At 42.0% G+C, this 27,466-nt stretch overlaps 1 protein-coding gene across 6 annotated transcripts; it reads left to right on the top strand.

Annotated features, from left to right (window-relative positions):
* Positions 1 to 2,325: 2,325 nt before the first annotated feature.
* Positions 2,326 to 27,356, top strand: phf21ab (PHD finger protein 21Ab). Of its 6 annotated transcripts, none has more exons than XM_078282938.1 (19): positions 2,326 to 2,518; positions 4,873 to 4,912; positions 5,455 to 5,506; positions 6,306 to 6,395; positions 7,903 to 7,935; positions 8,596 to 8,661; positions 12,795 to 12,947; positions 14,031 to 14,267; positions 14,813 to 14,905; positions 15,876 to 16,217; positions 16,877 to 16,993; positions 17,110 to 17,161; positions 17,288 to 17,367; positions 18,302 to 18,362; positions 19,564 to 19,670; positions 20,059 to 20,271; positions 20,628 to 20,703; positions 20,810 to 20,913; positions 21,120 to 27,356. In XM_078282938.1, the coding sequence occupies exons 3-19, from the start codon at positions 5,465 to 5,467 to the stop codon at positions 22,179 to 22,181; spliced, it is 2,928 nt and encodes a 975-aa protein (XP_078139064.1). In that variant the 5' UTR covers positions 2,326 to 2,518; positions 4,873 to 4,912; positions 5,455 to 5,464; the 3' UTR covers positions 22,182 to 27,356. The 6 variants fall into 6 exon arrangements, with proteins under 6 accessions (XP_078139064.1, XP_078139062.1, XP_078139065.1 ...); XM_078282936.1 differs by having other exon boundaries at positions 14,028 to 14,267; positions 16,880 to 16,993; XM_078282939.1 differs by having other exon boundaries at positions 14,028 to 14,267; positions 20,116 to 20,271.
* Positions 27,357 to 27,466: the final 110 nt, after the last annotated feature.

Here is a 27,466-nt window from a genome sequence, read left to right as displayed (position 1 = left end):
CAAGACAGTGATGGTTAGCTGACCAGATACTATGGTTAGCTAGCTAACAAGCTGACATTATCTAAATACTAAATCAATCAGATGATCAGTGGTGAAATGATCAGTTCAGTCAGAAACAGACAAAAATTAACTGTCTGTTCAGTTCTGTTACGATGGACAAGTTGTATGTTTAGAAACATAATCAGCTGTTCATACTGTTGTCTGAGCTGTGGACCTCCAATATGGCCGCCAGACGGCATGTGATGTCAGCTTACTTTACAATTGAGGTGTTTCTTGAAGAGACTTACTGCTGCTAAAGGTCGTGACCTCTTTCTCCAGTGTTCAGACGATCGGTACGGGCCTGAGAGTCTGAGCATCTGTCCAAGTAATCACTGAGTCATTGGTACTGATCAATAACCCTATCAATCCCCACAGATACTGTATATTATGGTCTGTTTGTGCTGTGGGACAGTCAAGAACTTTACTAATGCACCTGTAAAATATGCAGTCTAGAAAAGCAGAAATTAAACAATAATATTCTAGATATCACCTAATGAAGCAGACATGACATAGTTAATATAATAATACAATATAATAAAAACATAATATAAAATAATCAAATGTAATAAAAGCTAATGAGAGTATGGCCTTGTCTTGTTAGACTGTGTGCGATGGTCTAAGTGGGTCAATATTTAGTTTATTTAGTTAATTATGATTCTATGATGCTGATCTTTCCAGCTGTTTCTACAGTTATGAACATGAATGCAGTTACAGGACGTGACGCTGCAGCAGCATCCGGCTGCAGCCACACAGTCTCACTTCAGACTGGACAACGGCACTTTCGTGTTTTCCCTCTGAAAAACTTTCTTATGCTTTCTGCCCGCGACTAACGCTGCACATCATGTATACAAAAGTTATTGAATTTCTTTATATTAAATATGAGTTTTCATAACATGTTTTGATCAATAAACAAGGTAAAAATCGATGATAACATGGCAACAAATGGAATTGGAATTTGAAAAAATCTGTAGGAAACAGAATTGGAATTGAATTGGAATTTTAGGAAGTTGAATTTAATTCAGTGAAGTTCTGTGAAATTCCATGTTTTTTTTTTTTCTTATCACATACATTACACATAGTGTTATATATGATCAATACTGAATATCATAGAATGTTAAAGGAACCTTTCAGGTGGTGCAGAACATGTAATGGTAATACACACATTATGATTGAATGATTTGATTTGTTGAACTGTCTTTTATTTGATTCATAATGTTTTGATTTATAATGTTTAGCGAGTCGAGACAAACTCTCTTAGAAGTGGAATTTCATGGAAATTCATGGAATGCAGTTCTATCTCAATTCAATTCACATTCTGTTTCTTTACAGCTGGGAGACTTTCACATTCACACTCATTCACACATACAACTCTGGAATTTACCATGCGTTCTCACTTTAGTTCCTGAATGGCCCGACCCTGATACAGACAGCATGGACCAGGTGTGAAGTTTAGTCATAACAATGATTCTTAGCTTAGATTATTTTGGACGTGTCGTTTCAGTTACATCAGTTTTCTCATTTGCGACATTTTCTTTTTCACAAATCAGGTTGTACAGTATTTTTTTCTCAGTATAATAAATTCCACCCTGCCTTCACCCATGCAGTAATTCTGGTGGAAAACATGGAGCAGGATGAAAGGCCCTGCCACCTGTCTTCCTCCAGCATCAGAAGTAGTGTGCAACAGTCCAACAGCACACTGATCAAATGAACATGGAGTCAAACACTGACAGACTGGACAGGCAGCAGAGAGGAGAGGAAGGTGGAGGGAGGAGCGTTTCCACAACCATACAATAACCATAAAATAACCCTAAAATAACCATAGAGGCTGCAGCAGAGACAGCAACACAAAAAAACAAAAACACAACAAACTGCTCCGTTCCTCTGCTGAGTTGCTTTCGTGGTGTGTGTGTGTGTGTGTGTGTGTGTGTGTGTGTGTGTGTGTGTGTGTGTGTGTGTTGACTTTCTCTCCATAGAGTTTCACTGAGTTTACATCCGGGTTTTTTCCCTAGGCAATGGGAGACGCAGCACCGCCGTTCCTTAGGCAAAGTGAAATAAATTCGCCGCACCGACACAAAAATTAGTTCGCTTTTTGAACACATTTTCTTTTCACCTTGCGACGCTAATCGGTTCAATTTAACGAACTTTAACAATGACATAAAAAAATATCGAACGATTTATCGTAGAAAAATAAGCATTAGCTGGATTTGTAAGTAGTTTTTGTCCCCCTTCCTCCAGCTCCGGAGCGCAGGGATCTGTGCTGTGCTGAGGCTGAGCTGAATGAGATTGAAGAAGAGTTCTTGTTTTGTAGCTTCAGTTTCTCTGTTTTTACACAAATTTGTTAAAACTAAATATAAAATACAGCAACAAAATACAGTTCTGCGGGAAGGAGTCAGCTGGACTGTTTCTATGCTGTTATTCCATCGTGGATCGGCTTCTTATAGATATATATTTAATTAATCTAGAGGAGGACTGCTGCTGAGTAAGTGCACATTGGGCTTTTTAATTTCATAACTTTAATTTTCTCTGTTTTCAAACTTTACCTGTCTTCTGCTCTTTACCTTTATCCATCTGTTGTTCAGTGTTTGTTTCCAGGTGTCTGAGCTGGAAGGCTGCTTCTGGCTGTATTCTTCTGTTTTTCAGTGTATTTCTATGTATTTAGCTGGTGTGTTTCTTATTCTAGGAGTTGATATTCTGGAGGACAAGGGGCCGATATAACTTAGACCCACCAACGCCTGCTTGGTGTCATAATTTTGAAAAATGGCGTCTTTTGGGACTATTCTTTCACGAATTTCTTTATTTCCATTTTCTTTTATTTTCTATTACCGCCAACGGCATTATTATTTATCTTTGATGTAAGTTATCAGTCTGGCTGATAGCGTTAGCCAGTGAAGCTAACAGGATGGTTAGCATTAGCGGCTAGCTAACATTATCCACTTGTTCTCTTTAACATTTTACAGCCTCCGACGGAGCAATGTCGGATATGTGAGGGTTGATTTTAATGATTTTACCAACAGTGAAAAACAGTTAAGACCGCGATAATCCCCCGAAACATGATATTTTACCGTGCTGCAAGTATGTAATGAGGCAGGTCCGATGAATTTATTTGGGAGAGATTGCACATCCAGACGGCCATAGTGGTTTAATAAGAAGGTTATAAAACATTTATTTCGCCACGGAAACAAAAAACACTTTTCAGTATTTGAACTCCTGCAGCAGAAGCACTTATGGCTTTCATCTTGAATCCCACCATTTTAGCTTCATTTCTTCCTTTTCCAGGCCCTGCAACGGCATGTGATGCTGATGGAAGTTTATTCAGACAACTTCATGTCCCACCCAGGGAGCAATTACTTCAATTAGCTGGCAACCTTACATGATGCTACTACTGAAATAAAAACATCACAAGGGCCTTTAGCTGAGCTATTTAAAAATGTAGATTCATATTTGACACCCAAATCAGGTCTGTGTAGAAAAAATCCATCTATTCCAGTGGATTTATCAGTGACACATGGAGTTAGTCATACAGCTCATGATATAACCTGGCTATATTTCACACGCCTTCTCACTACCTTCTCCTGGTGTGTATGGATGCCTGTACTTGTAGTTATTTCTGTATGTGTGTATTTGTATTTGTTTGTGTGTGTGTGTGTGTGTGTGTGTGTGTGTAGGCCCGTTAGGTCAGTCTTAAGCGCTGGCTGTAGAAATAAGATGAAGCTGGGAAAACTAAAGATAGGTGAGGATGTTGATGAGGGGACATAGTGGTGGATTGTCTGTTTCTGTCACCTTGGCAGATGAATTAAAGCCAACTGTGGCCTCCAGCTCTTCCTGTCTGACTTCCCACCTGTCTGTCTGCTTCTGCTAACATATGAGGTTGAAACGCCTTGAAAAGCCAACTGTTAATGAAGTGACTTGATATTGAATTGACTGGTGTAGAGGTCTCACTGGTCTTATCTTCTCTGGCCTGGTTGGTAGGGAGTGGAGAATTAGACCTAATAGAAAAAAAAACTGGTTTAGTTGGTAGGTAGGGTAGAATCAGACTTTACAGAGAGAAAACTAGTGGTTTAGTTGATGGGTACAGCAGAATCAGAGTTTATAGAAAGAAAACTAGTGGTTTAGTTGATGGGTAAAGCAGAATCAGAGTTTATAGAAAGAAAACTAGTGGTTTAGTTGATAGGTAACATAGAATCAGACTTTACAGAAAGAAAACTTGTGGATTTATAGAAAAGAGAGACATGCTTCAGTCGGTAGGTAGTGTAGAATCAGACTTTATAAAACAAAAGTTTAGTTGATAGGTAGCATAGAATCAGAGTTTATAGGGAGAAAACTAGTGGTTTACTTGATAGGTAGCATAAAATTAGACTATAGAAAGAGAGCTAGTTGTTTAGTTGATAGGTAGCGTAAAATCAGACTTTATAGAAAGAACTAGTTGTTTAGTTGATTGGTAGTGTAGAATCAGACTTTATAGAGAGAAAACGAGTGTGTTAGTTGATAGGTAACAAAGAATTAGACTTTTTAGAAAGAAAACGAGTGGTTTAGTTGATAGGTAGCGTAAAATCAGACTTTATAGAAAGAACTAGTGGTTTAGTTGATTGGTAGTGTAAAATCAAACTTTATAGAGAGAAGATTAGTGGATTACTTGATAGTGTTGAATCAGACTTTATAGAAAAGACTCGCACTGGCAGACCTTACAGGATTCACCATCTGGTTTGTCGTTCTGTATAAAAACAAGCTTCTAGCTTCTGAAATGTGTTTCTGAGTGTTGGGATGGTTTGACTTGGTTCTCCTGTGCTGGGTTTCTAACAGGCCTGTGTGATGTGTGTTGGTTGTGTTCTGCAGGGCGGCGCAGAGGGGTGGAGTCCAGTCCTACGGCCAGGTGGTGAGTCCTGCTACTGTTGGATCGAGAGTGTGCTTTGAAAGACGAAGTAAAGTTACATACAACCTGTTTTAGTTTAGTAATAATAAAGTTACATACAACCTATAATAATAAAGTAAAGTTACATACAACCTTGTTTAGTTTAATAATAATGGAACAAAGTTACATACAACCTGGTTTAGTTAAATAATAATTAAGTGAAATTACTTACAACCTGTTTTATTTCAATAATACTGAAATAGTTACATAGAACCTATTTTAGTTTAGTAATAACAAAGAAAGGTTACATACAATCTGTTTTAGTTTAATCATAATAAAGTAAGTTACATATGACCTGTTTTAGTTTAATAATAATAAAGTTACATGTAGCCTGTTTTAGTATAATAATAATGAAGTAAAGTTACATATGACCTGTTTTAGATTAATAATAAAGTAAGGTTACATGTAACCTGTTTTACTTTAATAATAATGAAGTAGTTACATGTAATATAAATACCACTGAAGTAAAGTTGCATGTGACCTGTTGTGTTTTGTTTTGCTTCCAGCGGCACTTTAATGCTTCAGTTGGATGGTTTTCCCACTGGAGACGGTGTTAAGGTAAAGTCATGGTTATGTTATCTACATTATATAGTATAAGATAGAGACCAAAGGTTAAGTGATAGTGTGTTTCCAGACTGTATGGCAGTAATGATGCTTTGACGGCACGAGCTGTGACCTTGTTTGACCGAGTCAGGAAGGTACTGAGGTCATCTTCACACAGGACAGGAAAGCAAGGACAAACGCAATCAAACGAACGGTCATGTACCGAGCTATGCGTGAATGGAATTTACTCCCTAGACATATCACACAAGAAAACAGTAAAATTCGATTTAAAATTTTAGTAAAACAGCATCTTTTGACTAGAGACGTTGAAAAGATGTAGAAACTAGTTTGGCTAAGTTTTGAATAAAATACAAATATGAGTTTGATTGTGTTGATGTGTCTTGTGGCCGTGGAGGGTCTGAGTTTGTGGACCGGGAAACTGGAGTGAAACGGACTAATTTCATGTATTTTGATTATTGAATTGTCAGGAGCCTGTCTTGTCTGTGTGTGTGTTCTAGTCTTTGTCCTGTTTATTTGTAATGTTATGTGTTATGATGTTGCATTGTCACTATGTAAAGTCTGTTTAGTGGACCCCAGGAAGAATAGCTGCTGCAATGCTGTAGCTAATGGGGATCCTAATAAACTAAACTAAACAGGAAGTTCATATATGTCAAGGTGGTTGGCACAATTTGTAAACAGTGTTGCTACGACAACAGCCATGATCCCAGCCCAATACTGCTGATTACTGTTGAACTAGCTGTTTAGACCTTTCTCTTTCTCCTGTGTGTGTGTGTATGTGTGTGTGCGTGCGCAGGCTGATCGATCGGCTGGCAGACTGACTGGATCCATGATGGAATTACAGACGTTACAGGAGGCTCTGAAAGTGGAGATCCAGATCCATCAGGTAGACTCGGTTACTAAGTTACCAGGTTACTAGGTTAGGAGGTTAGGAGGGTTGGTTTGGTTTGGTTTGGTTTGGTTTGGTTTGGTTAGGAAATAGGGCGATAATTCAGTATTATCATTTATCGTCTTTCAGTGGAATCATATGGTGATGATATGGTGATTATAGGATATCATGACACAATTCTGCTGTCTGAACTGATGATAACAAGCAAATTTTATCTAAAAACTCTGACAAAATGAGGTATGAAACATTTTAAGGAATATTATTTGAACATTTCAGTTGACATCACACCTAACATTACCATTCGGTTCAATGGGATGAACATTTGATTTTCTAACATGTGATTTTGCATACATGAGCCATATTGTGATATATATTGATATCGAAAAAATCCTTATCGTGATATTGATTTCAACCATATCGCCCGGCCCTATTAGGAAGGTTAGTTGGGTTAAAAAGATTTGTCAGTTAGGAGGGTTACGTGAGTTAGGTTTTTTTTTTTAGTTAGGAGTTTTTAGTTGGGTTAGTTTGGTTTAAAAGCTTTAGTTGGGTTACTTGAGTTAGGAGGGTTAGTTGGTTTAGTTTGGTTCAAAAGCTTTAGTTGGGTTACTTGAGTTAGGAGGGTTAGTTGGTTTAGTTTGGTTTAAAAGCTTTAGTTGGGTTACTTGAGTTAGTTGGGTTAGTTTGGTTTAAATCTTTAGTTGGGTTACTTGAGTTAGGAGGGTTAGTTGGTTTAGTTTGGTTTAAAAGCTTTAGTTGGGTTACTTGAGTTAGGAGGGTTAGTTGGTTTAGTTTGGTTTAAAGGGATTAGGAGGGTTACTTGAGTTAGGAGAGTTAGTTGGCTGCTGGTTGTAGTTTTGGTCTTCGGGCTGTGGCTCTGTGCTGCCAGACAGTGTGTGTTAATCTGAGTTAACTAGTGTTTCTGAGACTTGGTAGACTGGCTCAGGTCGTTCAGCCAGCCAGCGACTCCTGGTGGACTAGCACCTCTAAAGTCCCATTAGCCAGATTTGGCACAGTGGCCAGTCATGTCCTCTGAGAGCGGTCAGCCACTCTGCTGTCACTGGATATTGGATTGTTTTCAGATCTCTAAATGTCAAAGAATCTGTGTTTTTTGTTCTGATTGGATAGCCGAGCTACTAAACTGTCGTCTGACTTCATGGGACAGCAACTAACCAGCCAGAAGAAATGTTTAGGTTAAGACGAGATGGATCCTGCCGCTCTGATACAAGCCTGCTTTTATTCTCTTTGATCTGACTAACGTATATGTATAATTCTGAATTGTTGTGTTTTCTAACTTATATAATACATTTATTCATTCTAATTTTAAATAAGTTTCTCAGTTACATATGTTTGTTATTTGAAAATGATATTGCTCATCAGAGGAATGGTGTTGTACATCCACATCCTGACTGAACAGGGTCCAGTTATCTGGCTGTAGTTCCCAGTCTTGACCACTAGGTGTCGCTGTGGACCGTGGTTTTCTGACTGTCTCCTGTCTTGTTTGTAGAAACTGGTCGCCCAGATGAAGCAGGACCCTCAGGTAAACAAACCGGATGTTTAATTTTAGTGCCGGCGCAACAGAACGGCCTTTTTTTGGGGTAGGGCTCCTTGTCAAAAAGTAGTCAAATCTGCATGAAAATCCCACATAGAGAGGAAGGCCACAATCTTCCTTTTTAATACTTAATGCTCATTTCGTTGTGCTTTGACATTAAACTAAACCATGTTTAGACACAGTGTTATTAAAGTGAGCATTTTCTGCTAAAAAGGTGGCAGTCCATTCTTGTGAGTTGCTGTCTTCTTCACTATGTGGGATTTTTCATGCAAACCGGTGTTTAGTTTGACTCAGGCTGCACTAACATTACTAATAATGGTATTAATGACTGATAGCACACTGCCTGTCTGTCTGCATGTGTGTCTGTCTGTGTGTCTACCTGTCTGTCTATCTAGGGATCTTAGTAAATGTGTTGTTTCATCACCAGTGTGCTTCAGAACATGAAACACCAGACTGGGTTTACACCAGTTTACAAACCCTAGACCGAGTTTTACACCAGTTTGCAAACACCACACTGGGTTTACACCAGTTTACATCAGATAATCATTCTAGTTCTCCGGAGGGAAATTCCGATCCGTTAATTAGGTTCAGCTTTGAAAGTCTTGCATGAACTTGGTTTGGAACCAACTAACACGATCTCATTTTCAGAACGCAGATCTGAAGAAGCAGCTCCACGAACTTCAAGCAAAGATCACAGCACTCAGCGAGAAGCAGGTACTTCACCATCCAACACACACACACACACACACACACACACACACACACACACACATGCGGCTTGTCAGACATGGGGAGCTGGTCTTTAGAGTGGATCTTGTCAAATCGACTGTTAATGAGGAGCTCGGCATATGAAGTGCCGTCTGTCTGCAGGAGGGTAAAGAGTTTCTAAGCTGAAATAGGGAATGACTGTGCAGGGTTTGAGAAGCGCTGAGCTAACCAGTTAACCAGGAGTGTGTGTTGGCATCCTGACAATCCTGCCTGACACACTTAGACTCACCAGCATCTTTTATATCAGTTCTCAAGAGTCTTTCATGTTACTGGTTTTGATTCTGCACACTTCTTAATCTTGTGTTGTTCCCCATGTTGTTTTTTTGTCTTTTTCCTGTGTTTATTTTTAACGACTTTTTTAATGCGATTCCTATTTTTATCTCCTCCCTACATATGTTACTATTCTTGTTTTTATGCCTTCCTGTAAAGCACTTTGTAAACTCTGCTTTTAGATAAGTGCTACAGGTTTATTATTATTATTATTATTATTATTAGCATTATTGTTGTTGTTCAAAGCTATTTTAATAAGACTAACAGGTCTCATAAGGTGTCATAAGGTGTCAGGTGTGTAAATGCCAGAAGTGGATGTCTCTGAACGTAGAGTAAAGATAAATTAGGGGAACTATTAGTAAAAATAGAAAGTTGGGTTTTTCTTTGTTAATGTGGAGCAATTACATAATGTCCTAAAACTCCAGGTGGTTTCAGAAAATCACAACAGAATTTTGTCTCCATGTCCAGACTTCAGCATGCAACATTCACACCAAATTACCCAGGCAGCGCTATGACTTCATTTTTGGTGATGCTAATATAAAAATGGGATGCATATAATCCTTCAGTTGAAGTGAAAACATGAAAATCACCAAAATCAGAGTGACAAGGCTCACATAACAACAGCGATGTGTTTATGGTAGGATGAGGGAAAATGCTCTAACTCTAGTGTTAGCTTTCACTTTCCTAAGAGATAGAAGCAGCACAAAATTATATGGATCCAACCCAGAATTACGGAGGGTTGACATCAAGTTCAGGGTGAAAATTCTTCTACCTCGTTAACTAAAAGTGATTTTAATAATGTTGATAAACCAGATTTCCTGGTTGCCTCTGTAGCCCACACAGAGACAGAGTTTTAGCAGCCAGAATAAGTTCCCTTGTTGCAAAAGAATACATCTTTTGACACTACCAACCAGTAGTTTAATTTTGTAATCTTTAACATCTATTCTTAAGTTTCTAGGATGTGGGATGACACATCTGAGTTAATATTACTGATGAGGGTTAGGAAGTAGCTTTGTAATAAACATTTTCAGTGCTGTATGACAGTAAACTCACAGCCCACTTTCACTTTACATGGCAGTTTAACCAGCAGCCAGAAATGGCTTAGCTGTTGGCCTGTTGTTGCTGCAATCATTAGATTAGTCATAATGAAACCAAAACTAGAGTGTTGTGTTTTTGGCATCCCGTTACACTCCTGTGCACACTGACTCTACCTACACCATCAAATCCCCATTGGTTTATATTGGAGTGACTATTAGCTTTACGAGCAGGAAAGACACATCATGCTGAAAGCAAAAGCCTGTTGATAAACCCTTTGATGCAGTCTGAGCAACATCAACCAGATCAAGTGAGTGCATCTTGTTCCCATGAGCAAATACAGTCGAGGTGAAGCCTGTTGTAGCTCTGCACACTGTGCAAAAGGTCAAGAGGGTTGAATACTTTCTGAATGACACAGACCGGCTGTTTGTAATGATGTAAATAAGGCCTGTGAGGTGCTGCTCTGGTCTGTAGACAAGTTCCAACTGGCCACATACCTGCAGACTGTTTTACTGAAACAGCTGAGGAACATGCCTGCTTCTAATCAGACGTTGTCATTCTACACTTTTAATTCTGGGAATGAAGACAGGATTTTCTAAGCTCTCAACTTTTAGCCCTGGACTCTGGCTTCTATGATTCTGCTCATTTCTTCAAATGAAATTGTCAAGTTGTTTAACTATTTCTGAATGCAGTATACCGGTGCAGTGTGGGGCTAAGTGATAGAGATGCAGAGACCCTAGGGTTGTTGTTTCATTCGGTGGTAATTCAGTTCTAACTGTCCGTGAGGGAAATTTGGCTTGCAGACAGGGTTTGCAGTTAGAGCTCAAAATAAAGACATAACAAACCGTACGGACAAACATTAGTTGATAAGACCAGCCAGGGAGTCGACAGCCCAACACTGAGCAATAAAAAGTCACTTATCAGTTATCAACATGTTAAGTTATTATACAGCAGTGAGACATGATATGATTTCATGTGCAGATTAAGCGGTGCCCAGACTGCCCTCTGAGGGGTTAACCAGGCAGATTCCAGTTGGCTGTGCTCACACCAGTAACCTTAGTGGTATTTTTCCCCAAACTCCCATACTGTTTTTCTTGGTAGGCCTCTTTAAGATGGTACTGTATGTGACTGCATTAAGTTTCTGCTTGAGAATCAACTGTTGCTAAGCAACAGATAGGCTTGATCTTTTGATTCTGAATTCATACGTCAACACCAGCTTTGTGTGTGTGTGTGTGTGTGTGTGTGCATTGACGTCTGCATGACTTTGTGGCCTGAATTATACCGTACATTGCTGCGTTAACGTGTATTATGTTCTGTTGGTACAGTTTGTGTTGGCAGATATTTGTAGGATGTGTTCGAGCTTTTCTCATCTCTTCTAGATTCACATGAGTATTTTAGCAGTGCTGCAAACATTATTCAACAGTATTGACAATGTCGACAATAAAAAAAATAATTGATTAGTATTTCCTGCTGTTGATTCGTTGTCAGATACTCGAGCCTGTTTCCCCTCTCACGTCTCGTTGAAAATGGCTGATGCGGCAGCTGTGAGAATGACGAGTTGTCATGCAGCCTTCAAAATAAAGACCGAACTGCAGCAAAGTATGGGAGTGTAGTGACATGATAGGCTTGATGATGACAGCAGTACAACAAGCTTGCTCAACCTGTGTCAAACCAGCCAAAATACAAAAATGGATATCCAGTCTGAATTTTAAAAATAAAACAATAATGACAAACAACAAATTAAATAATGACAAACGTACGTTGCAACGATTTACAAAATGAAAATGAAGTATCGTCTAAGGAGGAATCGGTACTAAATGAAAATGCAATTGTTAATCTCTTGCTCAATCATTAAACATACCAGGCAACTTCGAGTTTATTATTGTGTAGTATAAGTATATTTTAATCTATAGCTATGGCAGAACTGTTACTAAAAGCTGTAGAATGGGAGCTCTGGTACTAAGTGTCTAATATTAATTTTGAAGGCAAATTACCTTACTTCCAGTGCTATTTTGACTATCTCTGGTTGGTTTGATTGTTCTGCTTTAGCATATGAAAATAAAATATGTCTGTGTGGAAGATGGCAGAGCATCTTCACAGTAAGTGTAAATCTGAGGCAATATTTTAATTAGGTTAGTTAATAAAACATACGTAATGTTTAAGCAAAAGATTTTTGCACTGCAGAGCTCTGAACAAGTACTACTGCAGTCAGTGCTATCTGAAGCTCATGTTGGCTAACAGTAGTATTAGCAGTAGTTGTAGTAGCGAGTAATAGTAATAGATATAGTAACATTACTTTCAGTTTTTTATCACCTGGCGTGATGAGGAACGACCCAATGGCACTGATTAATCACCAGAATAATCATCAGAATAACTGATTATTAAAATAATTGTTTGGTGAAGCTCTAATGTGGATGCTACTTTTCCATATCTACTTTTGTGAGAACTCGGCCTGGTGTGGAGGCAAAAGGTCAAAGGTCAGAGTCGGCTCAGATTTGACATCTGAAAAGAAGATAAGCGCCACGCAGGACTGGAAACCAGAAGGAAACCAGTGATACCAGAGACATTTCACTTCCTCCTCTATGTAGACTGAAAATCTTCCTGTTTCTTTAAAAAAAAACATTCCTGCCATTTATTCCCGGCTCTTATGTCTTTCCTAGCACTTCTCTCTCATCTGTGATCATTCTAGGGTTACAGGAATATCATCTGGGTGTTGTGACCTCTGACCCTCCTCTCCTCTCCTCTCCTCTTCCTCCTCCTCTCCTCCTCTTCAGAAAAAGGTGGTGGAGCAGCTGAGGAAGGAGCTGTTGGTGAAGCAGGAGCCAGAGGCGAAGCTGCAGCTGCAGGTCCAGACTCCTCCAGTAGGAGGCGACACCAAGCCGACCAACCTGCTGCAGAGCCAGCCCATACCTGCAGGACTGCAGCAGGTAACACACACACACACACACACACACACACACGACTCATATGATCACAGAGGAAATTGCACAGTACACTGAATTAAACAGAATAGGGATTCAATTTAAAAAACAAAGCAATCTTCCTTTATTAATTGTAATTGCTCAAGGGCTGCCAAGACTAAATTGAGTCTTTAATAATGTTTTATTGCATTGAACTTTGTCATATGTTACAGCTTATAACATCTATTCCAACAAACTGTTCTGGTACATTTCATGCAGCTAATTATTTATGAGAGATAATTTTATCTTTGTAAATGTGAAACTGAATGTGGAATGCCTCAGGAACAGACGGAGCCAGCGTTGGTTTTCATTTCTCCAGCCCATTTTCAAGACTTTCTGAAAGCATAAGCCAAATTCTGCTTTTCATTAGCAGAACTGGCAGCCATGCTCTCTGCTCAGACAACATTACTCTCTGATTGGATAAAAAGGATGTAAAGTCCTGCATCCCCATTGGCTTAATTGGTTTAATTGACTGTGTCCTCAATGCTGAGTCAGTCTCCTGGGTTAACTTGCCCCTCTGCTCTGTCTCGTGGGTTAAAGGAATAGTCCAACCTAAAACATTTAAATACTGTTTAAAAAAACAGCTGTTGGTGGTGTACTTTGCATTCCTGGGTCCATTTAGTTGTTTGATGTATTTTTCTACTTAATGGATAACTGGACGAGTTTGATATGGATGTAGTTCAATATCAGAAAATGGTAAACGTCATGTTTTGGTTTTGCACCGTCGTTCAACAATCATACAAGGAGAAATCCATCGTAGAAGTGGAGAGAGACCAATTTCTGCACCTACATGTATAACTCACAGTTGAATGCAACAAGTTCACAACCCTTCTCTTATCGAAAGGCATTCTGGGAAACGCAGGAAATCAGTAACTGAAGTAAACGAGGCAGGTTGAGGGAAAGTTAACAATTAACAACTCTTCATCACAGAATAACTCCTGGAATGTATTAAATATCACAGATAAATGATATGTAACAGTGTAAGAGTATCAGGGTGGATGGTTCTGTAACCCGTCCCTCTCTGTCTCTGGTGTCCTCGGCCCTCAGCAGACCCTGACAGTCACGCCGGTCCTCACCACTAAGACTCTACCTCTGGTGCTGAAAGCTGCCGCCACGCCCGCCCTGCCCGCCTCAGTCCTGCCACAACGCCCACCCACTGTTGCTATGGTAACCACAGCTATCACCAAACCCGACTCGCAGAACGCCCCCATCAACCTCCAGGTGGCCAGCAAGCTGACCAATCAGAGCTCAGAGCCTGTGCGACTGGTGTCCAAGAACGCCATGGTGGTAAGACCCTCCAGTTCCTTTCGCTGTCCAATCATCTGCTATCGTCTTCCTCTAGTTTGACTTTTTGCGAAATATGTCTTCACATCTATAGAGCCGAGCAGAGTTAATGAATTTTAGATGATAACTTTGACAACTTTCTGCAGACCCGTCAGTTTAAAACAGTCTTTAGAGGGGTTTCTACAACGGGACGTGTCCCTGCTCTAAGTGAAGGATGTTTCTCTGTTCACATGGAAAGTGCAAGAGCAGGCTGTGGTGTGAGTGGTGGCCTTTTAGCAGCCAGACTGACAGCACCAGTAACAGTCCTCTGACCAGTAGGGCTGTCAAACCAACACCAGTAACAATCCTCTACAGTGGAGATGTAATCTAACAGCAGTGGACATGTCAATCTAACAGCAGTGGACATGTCAATCTAACAGCAGTGGACATGTCAATCTAACAGCAATGGACATGTCAGTCTAACAGCAGTGGACATGTCAATCTAACAGCAGTGGACATGTCAATCTAACAGCAGTACAGATCCACAATCTGCTGTGGTTTTGTCTCAGGTGCAGGCCACCACCACCACCGCCCAGCCAATCAAAGTTCCTCAGTTTGTCCCTCCTCCTAGACTGACGCCTCGACCCACCTTTCAGCCACAGGTGCGTCCCTGTAAGACCCGCCTCCAAACCCTAATCCCCCACCAATCAGTGTGTGTGGCCCACATGAGGCGACTTGCTCTTTCTGCAGCAGAGGGCAGCAGTGCACCAAAGCAAACGCTCATGCCTTGCTCCATGGCACTAAAACATTGTTTGCTCTGTGCTGCCTCTACTCATCTCTTCTCCTCTTGTTGTGCTTTTTTAATTTTCCAACTGAACTGTGAATAAGCTCTGTGTTGTTGAAGGTTTCCTGCCTGGTTTTGTGTGTGTGTGTGTGCGTGTGTGTGTATGTTTGCGTTTGTGGTGAGAGCTTGTTTTCCTGCAGCTTCTTGGTGTTTTGTGTTCCTGGCTGTTGGTGTGTTTTAACCCTGAGTGGAACAGTGTCGGTGATGTTTCCCTGTGGGGAGTAATGCCACTGGGAGCTCTGCCTGGCTGGCTAGCAGTAGTGGGAGCAACAATCGTAGTAGTAGTAGTAGCAGCAGTATTAGTAGCAGCAGTAGTTGTAGTAGTAGTGGTGGTAGTAACAATAGTGGCAGCAGTAGTTGTAGTATTAGAAGTAGTGGTAGTAGCAGCAGTAGCGGTAGAAGTTGTAGTAATAGTAGAAGTAGTAGTAGCAGTAGTATTAGTAGCAGTAGTAGCAGGAGTAGTAGCAGTAGTAATAGTAGTAGTGGTAGCAGGAGTAGCAGTATTAGTAACAGTAAAAGCAGTAGTAGTAGCAGTAGCAGTAGAAATAGTCGTAGCAGTAGTAGTAGTAGTAGTAACAGCAGTAGCAGCAGTAGTAGTAACAGCAATAGTAGTAGTAGTAACAGTAGTAGTAGTAGTAGTAGTAGTAGTAGTATCAGTCAGCCCTATACAGGAGGAGAGCAGTCAGACTCAGGCAGAGCTCCACACTGGCATTACCTAGCAGTGTCTTCAGTCTCAAGAGTCTGGTGGTTTTGGTGGTTTTCTCTGAGTGGCTGTCTGTTGTCATCAGGTCAGGCCCAAACCTGCCGCACCCACCAACATCCCTATCGCCCCGGCCCCGCCCCCTCCCATGATGGCGGCCCCCCAGCTGCTCCAGAGGCCCGTGATGTTGGCTACCAAGCTGTCGTCCTCGTTGCCCTCGGCGGCTCCCATTCACCAGGTCCGCATCGTTAACGGACAGCCCTGCGGCAAGACCGGCTCCACCCCCCTAACGGGCATCGTCATCACCACGCCCGTCTCTGCCGCCCCCACCCGCCTCGCCAGCCCGGCCCATGCACCCAACCCCACCCCCAGTCCCGCCCCCATTCCCGCCCAGCCAATCCAGATCAGCAGCCTGACCTCTGACCCCAAGGTGAGTGTGCAGACTGAGTCGTTGATGGAATTAAGTCAAAGAGGCTGGGATGCCAGGCTCAACTCTCAAACTCTCAACCGAGAGTTGCACCAATATGCATCAGTTCAGTTTGCTTCCTTCTACTCATTACCATGACTATTCATTCTGCTCAAGTCAGAGGACGACTCACATAATGTTTTAGAAAAATCTCCCTCACATTCTGCACTCTGTTCCAGTGTAGCGGAACTGGACTGTTTTTTTTTAGAGTATCCATGAAACATTATTTACGTTTATTGACGTATCGCAGGTTAATTTGTTCAAACCTTGGTGAATGGGCAAAAAGATATTCAAGTTTGACATCAGGGGAAAAATTAAGGCAAATCCTCTTTCCCAGGGCTTTAAATACTTGGTATTTAACAAGAAACTATCAGAGAGTTCAACAAACAGAAGTTTTTCTCCCCTGACTAATATCAAATAAATGCATATTGGAGATTGTTGTTGAAATGAGTTGTTACTACACACCACACAGTGCTGAGAGGTTAATGTTAGAGTTGGACGGCCTCTTTCATTCATCACCGTTTGCATCTTCTAAACATACAAGTTCCTCCATAATCAGAGCTGTTGTCGTCTCCTCCCTAACTCCCTTCCTCCTCTTATCTCCTGCTCCCTTCTCCTCTCAGCAGACTGTTAAAGGAGGTGGGGGAGCAGAGCAGAAGGTCGTAGTCAGCCTCCCCTCCTCCTCCTCCACTCCTCCTTTGTCTCCGCCTCCCAGACCCAAGAAAGAGGAGAACCCACAGGTGATTGACAGATTGAGTGTATGGTGATTGACAGATGCGGGGGTTTGGTGAGTGTGTGGTGATTGACATAATGTGTGTGGCACATGATGATAAAACGGTTATGTTTTTCCTTCTAGAAACTGGCCTTCATGGTGTCCCTGGGACTTGTAACACATGACCATTTGGAGGGTAAGTGATTGGTTGGATGGCTAGAGGCTCCTCCCCTTATGTCCTCAAGCAGCTGTCAGTCATGTGTAGGCTCCTCCCCTTATGTCCTGTGTTTTCTGCATTAAAAGCCTGTTGTCTGTATTGCAGAAATCCAGAGCAAGCGGCAGGAGCGGAAGCGGAGAACAACGGCCAACCCAGTGTACAGCGGCGCTGTGTTTGAACCTGAGGTACACACACCTTCAGCCTCACTGAACTACATCAGCTAGTCTCTGTTCACTCAGCAAGACATTACCTCAGAATCTGCTCACATCAGTCCCAACTCTGTTTGCATTTGCAGTACTTAGCAAAAAGAATGGTGATGTGAGGTTTTGTCTGTACAGGTTTTTTAGACCTTAACAAATGACCAGGCAGTTTTCTTGGATTTCCTTGTGGAACCAAACTCCCACTGGGTTCCAAACATTTTACACTGCCCTCTCTTAGCCAACAAACATACTTTAAGGAATGGGGCAAAAAGACAAATTGATCCTGCATCCATATTTTAAGCGATTTAAATGACATTTACATACATACACAAATCAGGGTTTCCCCCAGGAAAGTAGTTAGTGGAGGTGTTAAGTGTCTCAGAGGGACGGGGCGAGAATAATTATCACAACATAGTGGTTTTGCTAAGTCAAGCAAGGCTGGATAATTGGTGTGATGTGCAGTTTAATATTTTATAAGCCAGTAGAGGCATCTAAAGCCACTAGTGATGGCCACATGCTGCATGGAATCATTAACACACACACACACACACACACACACACAAATGTATTATTGCTAACTGTTTGCAAATTTCAATACCTGGTCTGGAGAGTGTATATTTAACAGTATCCAGAAAAATAAAACAAGGCCTCAAAAGTTATTGAAAATTAATGAATGGTCTTGGAAGTACTTGATTTTCTTCTTAAATAAACACCCAAATAGATCAAGGCCTGAGTCTGAGGTTTTATTGGAAAAAACAGTATTATTTTACTGTTAGTGGAGGCGCTCAGGAATTCAGCAGGGAACCTCTACAAACATTTGGGGAAAAACTGTAAATGAGAGACAGACTTGGACTGATATCTTAAATCACATTAACATTTCATTAACCCGTTATTTGTTTTTTTCTACTTTGTGTTGCAGAGGAAAAAGAGTGCAGTGAGTTACCTGAACAGCCCTCTCCATCAGGGGACCAGGAAGAGAGGTCCGTATGAAATACTGGTCTACTGGTCAGAGACCACTGTGGACTGGTGGAGACAGACTAGAGACTGGTAGAGATACAGAACAGAGAATGGTAGAGTTACAGGGGAATAGAGACTGGTAGAGATGCAGTAGAACAGAGACCAACAGATATGGTAGAATAAAGACTAGTATTGACAGTAGTATGGACAATGGTAGAGATACAGTAGAATAGAGACTGGTAGAGACATAGTAAAGCAGGAACTTGTAGAGAGATACACTAGAATAGAGACTAGTGTATATATAGTAGGATAGTGACTGATGTGTTGCTCAGTAAAATGCTGTAAAACAAATCTTCCCTCCTTCCCCTGCTTGCTGAATCCTGTCGCTTCAGTGAGGTTTGATGTCTAACCAAAGACCATCGAGGTTTTATGTCTAATGTCTAACTTAATACCAGCGAGGTTTAATGTCTAACTTAATAACAACAAGGTTAAATGTCTTAACTTAATACCAGCGAGGTTTAATGTCTAACTTAATAACAACAAGGTTAAATGTCTTAACTTAATACCAGTGAGGTTTAATGTCTTACGTAATAACAGTGGCATTTAATGTCTAACTTTATACCAATGAGGTTTAATGTATTTAAGACCAGTGAGTGGTTTAATGCTAACATGACATGACAGGAAGTTTTCAGTAGAAGAGTAGAAAATTTTAAATCAAGTGTAACTCACTGTGTCAGATTTTATCATATCATTAGTCTCATATGAAGTGGAGCTACTGGAAATTAAAGTTTGGCTTTGTGTATTTTAATGAAACATGGGTAGCAGGGAGGCAAGTTTGATCCCTACAACAGCCTACAACAAAATGAGTGTGGATAAGTTACTGAGATATAAAATGTCATGAAAATGAGATGAGTTGGACTGAGGTATGTTAACATCTGACACACATCCATCTGCCAGCCCCTTCATAGACAGCTGCAGTAGGTTCTAGTAATGCTTGGCTTTGGCTTGCATGGAGCCATTCTCCTGCACTAACACTGCTGTCTGTGCTTCTGACTCCTCCTCTTCCTCCTCTTCCTCCTCTTCCTCCCTACCGCTCCCCTGTCTCATGCTAGCCAACGAAGACTCCCTTTCCAAGGTATGTCATACAGACTGTTGTTTTTTCCCCCTCTCCATCTTTCTTTTTTCTTTGTTTTCCGTCTTTGTTGTCTGTCTCATTTCACCCAGGTCGCCCACCCAAATACAGCAGCGTCCCGGAGCTGGGCAGCCTCACCCCGACCTCCCCCTCCAGCCCCGTCCATCCCCTCCCCCTGCCCAGCCCCAGCTCTGGGGATGTAAGTAACATGGGGGAGACGGACAAATCAGAGGGTTGGAACCCCATCACACACAGTCCTATTGGCCCAGTAACTCTTTCAATCATCTTGCACCCCAAGACCTCCACAAACACATCCATTTGGTTTGTCGTCTCCATTGGATAATCATCAGTCATCAGTTGATTTTTCAGTTTGAATCAGCCTTACAAAGTGAACAGTGTCCTGTAGCCCAGAGCATCCATTAATATCTACTAGTCAGAACACATTCTAACTTCTAAATGTCAAGTGTCTTTTGAAATGGGCCAGATGGCTAATTGAATTAACACACCATAACCATTAGACTTCAAAAGATGGCCAACCTTAAACCAAACCAAACCATGGTACCTCCCCCTGCCTTGCCTCTCCACAGATGATTGGTGGGGCCCAGATGGGCAGGGAAACTGATTGGTCCAATTCTTCCTCACAGGGAGACATCCATGAGGATTTCTGCACTGTGTGCAGACGCAGTGGCCAGTTGCTCATGTGCGACACGTGTTCGCGTGTTTATCATCTGGACTGCCTGGATCCACCCCTGAAAACCATTCCTAAAGGCATGTGGATCTGTCCAAAATGTCAAGATCAGGTAACCGCAGCAGCCCTACGTATGGACTGATCCTGAGACAGGGGGAAGGGGGTAGAGCAGTCCAGAGAAGGTCAGGGCCAATAGCTGTATTTGACTGTAGAATTGCTTCTTCTGATCAGCCTTCTGCCACACTGTCCTGAACTTAGGACTGTTCAATCCTTTGTAAGCGTATACATGATGCAGTATTGTTTTTTGTGCTTCTGTCCCATTCATTCTGTTAGTGAAGATTGACATCTCACATCCATCCACTCCATTGCCTGTTCTTCCTGGCCTCACCACAGGGTGGCGGCTAGATTGTCCTCCTCAGACCTTTCTATGTCCCAGCTACCATGACAACTCCAAGCTTTTCTCTCCAGATTCTGAAAAAAGAAGAAGCCATTCCATGGCCTGGTACCCTGGCTATTGTTCACTCCTACATTGCTTACAAAGAAGGTGACATTAGTATCTCTTCTTTACTCTAACTTCTAGTGGAATAAATGTGGACATTGCAATGGAGAGATTAACAGTTTTCTTTGTGTTTTGTTGTGCTCTGCTGCAGCTAAAGAAGAGGAGAAACAGAAGCTGATGAAATGGAGTTCTGAACTGAAACTGGAGCGGGAGCAGCTTGAACAGAGAGTCAAACAGCTCAGTAACTCCATAACGGTAAGAACCACAGTCAAACAGCTCAGCAACACCACACCAGTAAGGAACCACAGGTCTCCCAAGAAACAGAGCTGGTATCTGGTGATTACATTGAGTGCTAGTAATCCAGAAGCATAGGAACTCCACTAGATAGTCAGATAAATTCTTTCCAAAATAACATGTAGTGTCTTGTATCAAATCCAAGCCTGCTTTCCTCCTTCCAATAGAAATGCATGGACACCAAAAACACCATCCTGGCTCGTCAGAAAGAGATGCAGCTTTCCCTGGAGAAAGTGAAACACCTGATTCGCCTCATCCAAGCCTTCAACTTCAACCAAGCTCTAGTAGAGACAGAAGGGACAGATGCTAGTGCCAGAGTCCACGACAGTGGTGAAGGTGTGATCAGCTCTGAACCTGCACCAGAAGCTAACTCTGTGGAGAAAGTGAAGGCTGGGAGCTCCTCAGCCAGCAGCAACGCTGATGGAACCAGGAAACAGGAAGAACATGGAGCTGCTGGGAGCAACCAGACTGGAGCAGCACCAGGAGCAACACCCGGAGGAGCACCAGGAGGAGCACCAGGAGGAGCACCAGGAGGAGCACCCGGAGGAGCACCCGGAGGAGCACCAGGAGGAGCACCCGGAGGAGCACCAGGAGGAGCACCAGGAGGAACACCAGGAGGAGCACCAGGAGGAGCACCAGGAGGAACACCAGGAGGAGCACCAGGAGGAACACCAGGAGGAAAACCAGGAGGAGACACCGATGGCCAGCCTGTCCTAGAGGACAGCGCTGTTATAGCAGCTAACAGCCCTGCTGGGGCTGAGCCTGGCGCAGGGAGTAAGACAGGGCCTGGGGTTGGGGCAGGGGCAGGGAGTAAGACAGGGCCTGGGGTTGGGGCAGGGGCAGGGAGTAAGACAGGGGCAGGGGCAGGGGTAGGGGTTGGGGGTAAGACAGGGGCTGGTCTCCAGGCTGAGGAGGAGGCCAAGGCAGAGACTGAGGCAGTTCCGGTGGTTGACATTGCCAGTTCCTCAGTGGTTGCGACTGTTGCCACTACCAACGGCACCGCAGAGCCGGCTTGCCCTGACCGCAGCCCAGCAGGAAGCTGCACTACCAACGCTACCACCAACTCTGAGAACAAGATGGCTGCCGTTAACAGTCCAGAGACAGCGGTGGAGAAGAAACAGGAAGAGGTCACTGACAGTGACGGCAGCAACACCAACAACAGCAAAACCTCAGAACCTTCCCAGCATTCTTTGCCAGCTCTTGTCAGCAGTTTGGACAATAAAAAGTAATGCTATGTCTCTTGAGTTGCGGGAATTCAAACATATATATTAAAAAAAAAGACTTTTGCTTGCACCTTACGGTGCCCTGAAGTTGCCAATCTGTATAAATGTTGTTTGTTTGCATTGTATTGTCAGACTGTGTCAATGGTAGATATACAGCCCAAGTCACATGGCCCTGGGAAGATGTAGGCTATTCCACCCACAGAGATGGGGTAAAGGGAGGCTTATGTACCAGTGTCATCATGCCAATTAGTGATAGAAGTCAGTGGTGGGAATGCTCAAAGGGAGATTTAATTCATCATCACACCAGTGTGTGCCTGTTATAGTGGCCCCCATGTTCTCTGATAGGGTGGGGAGACAGGCTCTGATGGGGTAGGGAGACGGGTTCAGTTGGGTAGGGAGACGGGTTTAGATGGGTAGGGAGACGGGCTCTAATGGAGTGGGGAGAGGTTCATTTCAACATGGAACCAAACGTCTGTCAGAGGGTTCTGGTCTGAACGGCAACGTTGTTCATCCACTCTCTTCTCAACCAACGTAATGTGACCAACACCCTAATATGACTAAACTCCCCTATCATCCAACAACCCTAACATTCCCATCAACCATTGTCCCCAACTTACCTTCTCAACCAACAGCCCTAACTTCCCCATCATCCAACAACCCTAACCTCCGTCATCACCCAACAAACCTAACCTCCCCTGTCATCCAACAACCCTCACCTTCCCATCAACCATTATCCCAAACTTATCTTCTCAACCAACAGCCCTATCTTCCCCTATCAACCAACAGCCCTATCTTCCCCTATCAACCAACAGTCCTGACCTCCCCTATCAACCAACAGCCCTATCTTCCCCTATCAACCAACAGTCCTGACCTCCCCTATGAACCAACAGCCCTGACCCCCCCATCAACCAACAGCCCTGACCTCCCCCATCAACCAACAGCCCTGACCCCCCCTATCAACCAACAGTCCTAACCTCCCCTATCAACCAACAGCCCTGACCCCCCCCCTATCAACCAACAGTCCTAACCTCCCCTATGAACCAACAGCCCTGACCTCCCCTATCACTTTCCAACCTGTATCCCTGAGCTCAGGCAGAACAGACGCTGAGCACCATGTTCAGCATGGACCAGGTACTGAGGATGAGGTTGAACAGGCGTGGTAGCCTAACAGATGTTTTCAGTGGTGTCGGTCAAGTGTAGTGATTGAGTTTCATTTGTGAGTCAAGTGTGTCAACTGTGAGCACTAAATGTGAAATTGCAATATTGCAATGTCAACACACAAAACTATCTATATCTGGGCTGTGTTTCTTTTTTATAGGAAAAGATATTCAGGTCTTCCTAGTCTTCAGAATAAGTGCTTTCTGTTCCTGAACCTGTTGGACTGGCATTATTAACACAAAGGAATCCTCTTTTTGAAGTGGTGATCTTTGCATTATGTACATTTCTGTTGAATTCTGAACTGCCAAAATGCTATTGTATCCAAATTCAGCAGGGACAAGTCCACTTACTGTATTGAAAGATCAAGTCATTGGCAATCGTGAATTATAGATACTACCATTTCAGAAATTGGAACTCCCCAGATAGAGGCAGGAGAGCTTATTAAACAATAACATTAAAGGAACTTTTTTCCTTGAAATGGGAGGATTTGTTGTATGAACCTGTTCCTTCAGATGGATCTCAAAGGAAAATACCACAAATCCTGAAATTAAAGCACAAGCTTGCTGCATTACAAAGAAGTGCTGAAGAGCTTTTTGTATGTTAATATGGAACTAAACAGAGTATGCATCTCGTTGTTGTGATGTGACTTATCCCCACATTGCCAATATTTTTCTAGGAGGAAATCTAAACCTCTCTCTGACATTAAGGCTCAAGTTTAGTTCATATTTTCAGAAGGAATGCCTGGGCTTCTGTCTTAGAAACCCCTTCATCCCCTCATAAGTAGATTAGTACATCTTTTCTTTCTGGAGCATGTCTGGGCTGAAATGTGATGCTGTATTAGTTGGCTTGGTGGCTGTCAGTTTGGGTCTCTCTGTCAGCTGAATTGATCGTGACTTCTGGCTACTCGTTGGGTTTGGGGCGTTAACAAACTCTGATCTGTTCATTAACGGTGCCTCGGGTTGAGCTGGACTCTGGAATAATGTTTTCTTTGTGCTACATTGGAACATTTTGCTTAATTTCACTATACAGTCACTCAAAAAGGTTTTCACCCCTGAATACCGTCCAAGGTTTTCAAGGTGTTCAAGGGCAACACCCTCGACTTTTCACATCTTTGGCTTTGATAGAAAATTATCTCAAAACACATTTATTTTGGATTACTTGTCTACTATCATAAGTGAAAAGGGAATTCTGGATTTTCATGTGATAGTATAAAATTCTGAAAACAAACATCTAGTGATGCAACTTCAATGAAATGAGGAGGGTGAATACTCAAACTGGACTTTCCAGTTTAATTTTTATTTTTACGTAAATTTCTTGGCAAGGTTAGATAAAGCTACCTTGCATAGATCGGCAATGAGATTCTTTAATAGCACAACTAATGTGCAAAAGGTTGAGGGGGTGAATACATTGTTGGGTGACTAAAAGAAGCAGTTATAGTTGTCTCTTTCCATATCATGTGGACTTTGTGACTATATCAACATATCATACACCACATTTAATTTTCTGACATCAGATGTACAAACTGCCTTCAGTCAGAAGCAGGGGATCCCAGAAAAAATTATTACAGAAAGTTCTGTAACATTTCTATATTTTTGGCCATAGTATGTTCCGTTGACTGATAAATGTAATCTGTTATGTCCATAATTAAGAATTTAGCCAGTTGAACATGGAAGGAAAAGACTGTTTGGCCAAGAGATGCAATTCTAATATGTTTCGCGAATCCTTGTGAATTCCATTCATTGTTGTGTATTTTGTTCTAGTAGTTTCTTGGCTTGCTCGGGTGGATGTTAACTTCTCAATGAAACACAACCTTATTTCCTTCAACATGTTTAGCCTGTGTTCACACATGGATAGAGCAGAGTAGTCGTCCAGTCTCTTCACTCAACAAGTTTCTTTGAAAGAGCCTGAACTTGTGTTCCAGACAAACTGGACGTTTCCCTCTGTACAGTAGGTACCTAGAGTGCCTTTCTTCAAACAGCAGATAATATTTGTCTCTTGACTTGCACTGTGACTTGTGAACCCTCCAGATAATCCTCCCACCCCGGTCTGTCCTACCGAGCTCTCCAAACTCCGGCTAACCTAACGGAGCACAACTCCAAACCCAGTCCCTTCACCTCAGGCTGCCAGTAGTCAATGCAAGTTGAAACTGCATTTCACATTACGCTGTTTAGATTGACCAGATAGTGTTTTGTTGTTGTTTTATATAGGAGTTGCCTTAAATGTGTTTTTTTTTCCTTTTTAAAGTGATTTATTCAGTTTTCTACATTTAAAAATCCCTGCAGACGTTGGCTAACGTCAGAGGTTGGTTTGTGAAAATCTGCCACCCAGCGGTTGTCATGGTCACTAAAACTGCTCCAATGAGGAATTGATGAGATCTTGATTGGGATATTGATCAGGTGTGACAGCCATTTGTTTTGTGATGCACTTTTGGTTTGACCAGTATTATTGTCCGAGTGTAAAATGGGGTCCGTCAGCGACATGAATCATAATTCTGGATCAGACTCCAGATTGAGTTCTAGAGGCATTTTACTGAAGTTCAGTCCACACACAGGATGCCGCTAGCTGGAGTCCAAGCACATTTCATTTCCTTTGAATCGTTCATCATTCCCTCTGTGTTGTGATTGTTCTTCTGTTCTGTTTTGGAGGAGGGATGAGTTTGCTAAATCAGGTCATGTGAGCCGGAGCCTGTGTGCATTTGGAATGAACAAACTAACCTGCACCCTGATTGGGCAGACTTACACCCAATTAGTGACATCTGTCCACTCAGTCCAGTGGAAAGCATGCCTTCTTATGCAAATTTTTATACAAGATTTGTCAAACCTTTTTAATATGCATTTGCTTTAGGTTTCTTTTTTAAAAGTTTTTATGTGAAATTCAAGTCACCTTTTTTTTTTTTAACATCCTGGCATCCTGATGCCAAAAATGTGCAGTTAGAGTTAAACAGTGCAGTAGCCATCCATGTCAGTAGAACCGAAGCATTTCTTCCTAACACCATGTTCTATGGACTGAGCTGGGAACGTCTTGGCTCCATAGCGTAGATTGACTTTGACCTTGGCTAATGCACCATGCTGAATGTTGGGATCCCAGCAGAGCTGTGGGGGGGCTCGAACAGTCTTATGTCAAAATTGTGTGTGCATCGTCGTATTCTAGAGAAAAGTCCTAGGTTTCTATAGTCAAGCTCTAAAACTGATATATCCAAAGAATACTGCAAATGTGCATTTCTATTTGGAAGCCTTTATGTATTTGATGCATATCATTTGGATATTAATTTCTGAGTCAGCATTGTGTGCATTCACCAAGCTGGAAAAGGACCATTTGTTGGCAGCTGAGAGCCATTCAGATTGTCTGTATTTGAAATAGAGGAAGTGAAAGTCTTTTATGCATTAAAATGTTCATCTCCAGTTCCTTCCATAGTGGATTGTTCCGGAAGCATCCTGTAAAGTAGTTCACACTGACTAGTCTTGAGTTTTTAGTTCAAATGATCCAAGTCATGATTGTGGCCTTCTAGTATTGTTGATACATGACATAATCCATTTTAATGCTCACCATCCATCCTGTCCTGATCCTACACCTAAAGCTTCTTACCTCATCCACAGCTAATTCCATTGGGGGTGTGTTGAGTGCAAAAAAAGTCTTTTTTTATCTTCCATTTGGTGAGATGCATTGTAGCGATATGAATAAAGAAAAAGTTCACCTGGTGTGCTGAATAATGTGTAAATTGTTAATTACACAATCTGAATATTTGTATAATTGTTTGTATTTTTTCATAATGATTTTGGAAAGGAATGTGTTTATTTTTTTGACTTTTCTTCTGTTCCAGATGTGTCTTCTGTTGGCCTGACATTGTGACTGGTCTGGTGGGATTCTTACCTCTGTATTGAGCCTCTTCTGTGATGAATTCTTTGTATGCAGTGTTTAGGAAATACTGTAGGGAACATGGGGAGGAGTTGATATTAGGAGCATTTGATCAATTTGTATTTATTTATTTTATCATTTTGTTAATAAATTGTGAAAAGCAACGTGTCTCATCTGTGTGACTTTGCTTTTTATTCATTTAGAGAAAAGGGGGGGGAGAAGTCCTGCGCTGTCATGGCTGCTGGAAACTGTTTTATTGGTCTTATTAGAACAAGACC

Source organism: Centroberyx gerrardi, chromosome 4, assembly GCF_048128805.1.
Source record: "Centroberyx gerrardi isolate f3 chromosome 4, fCenGer3.hap1.cur.20231027, whole genome shotgun sequence".
Taxonomy (NCBI): domain Eukaryota; kingdom Metazoa; phylum Chordata; class Actinopteri; order Beryciformes; family Berycidae; genus Centroberyx; species Centroberyx gerrardi.
Note: the sequence above shows the minus strand (reverse complement) of the source record. Positions and strands in the feature narration are given on the sequence as shown.

Bases quoted from the DNA above. Each gene is read 5' to 3' on its own strand.
- phf21ab (XM_078282934.1), top strand. From the start codon at position 5,465: ATGCTTCAGTTGGATGGTTTTCCCACTGGAGACGGTGTTAAG. The intron at 6,396-7,902 runs GTAGACTCGGTT...TCTTGTTTGTAG, and splicing joins TGGAGATCCAGATCCATCAG to AAACTGGTCGCCCAGATGAA. The intron at 8,662-12,794 runs GTACTTCACCAT...CCTCCTCTTCAG, and splicing joins CAGCACTCAGCGAGAAGCAG to AAAAAGGTGGTGGAGCAGCT.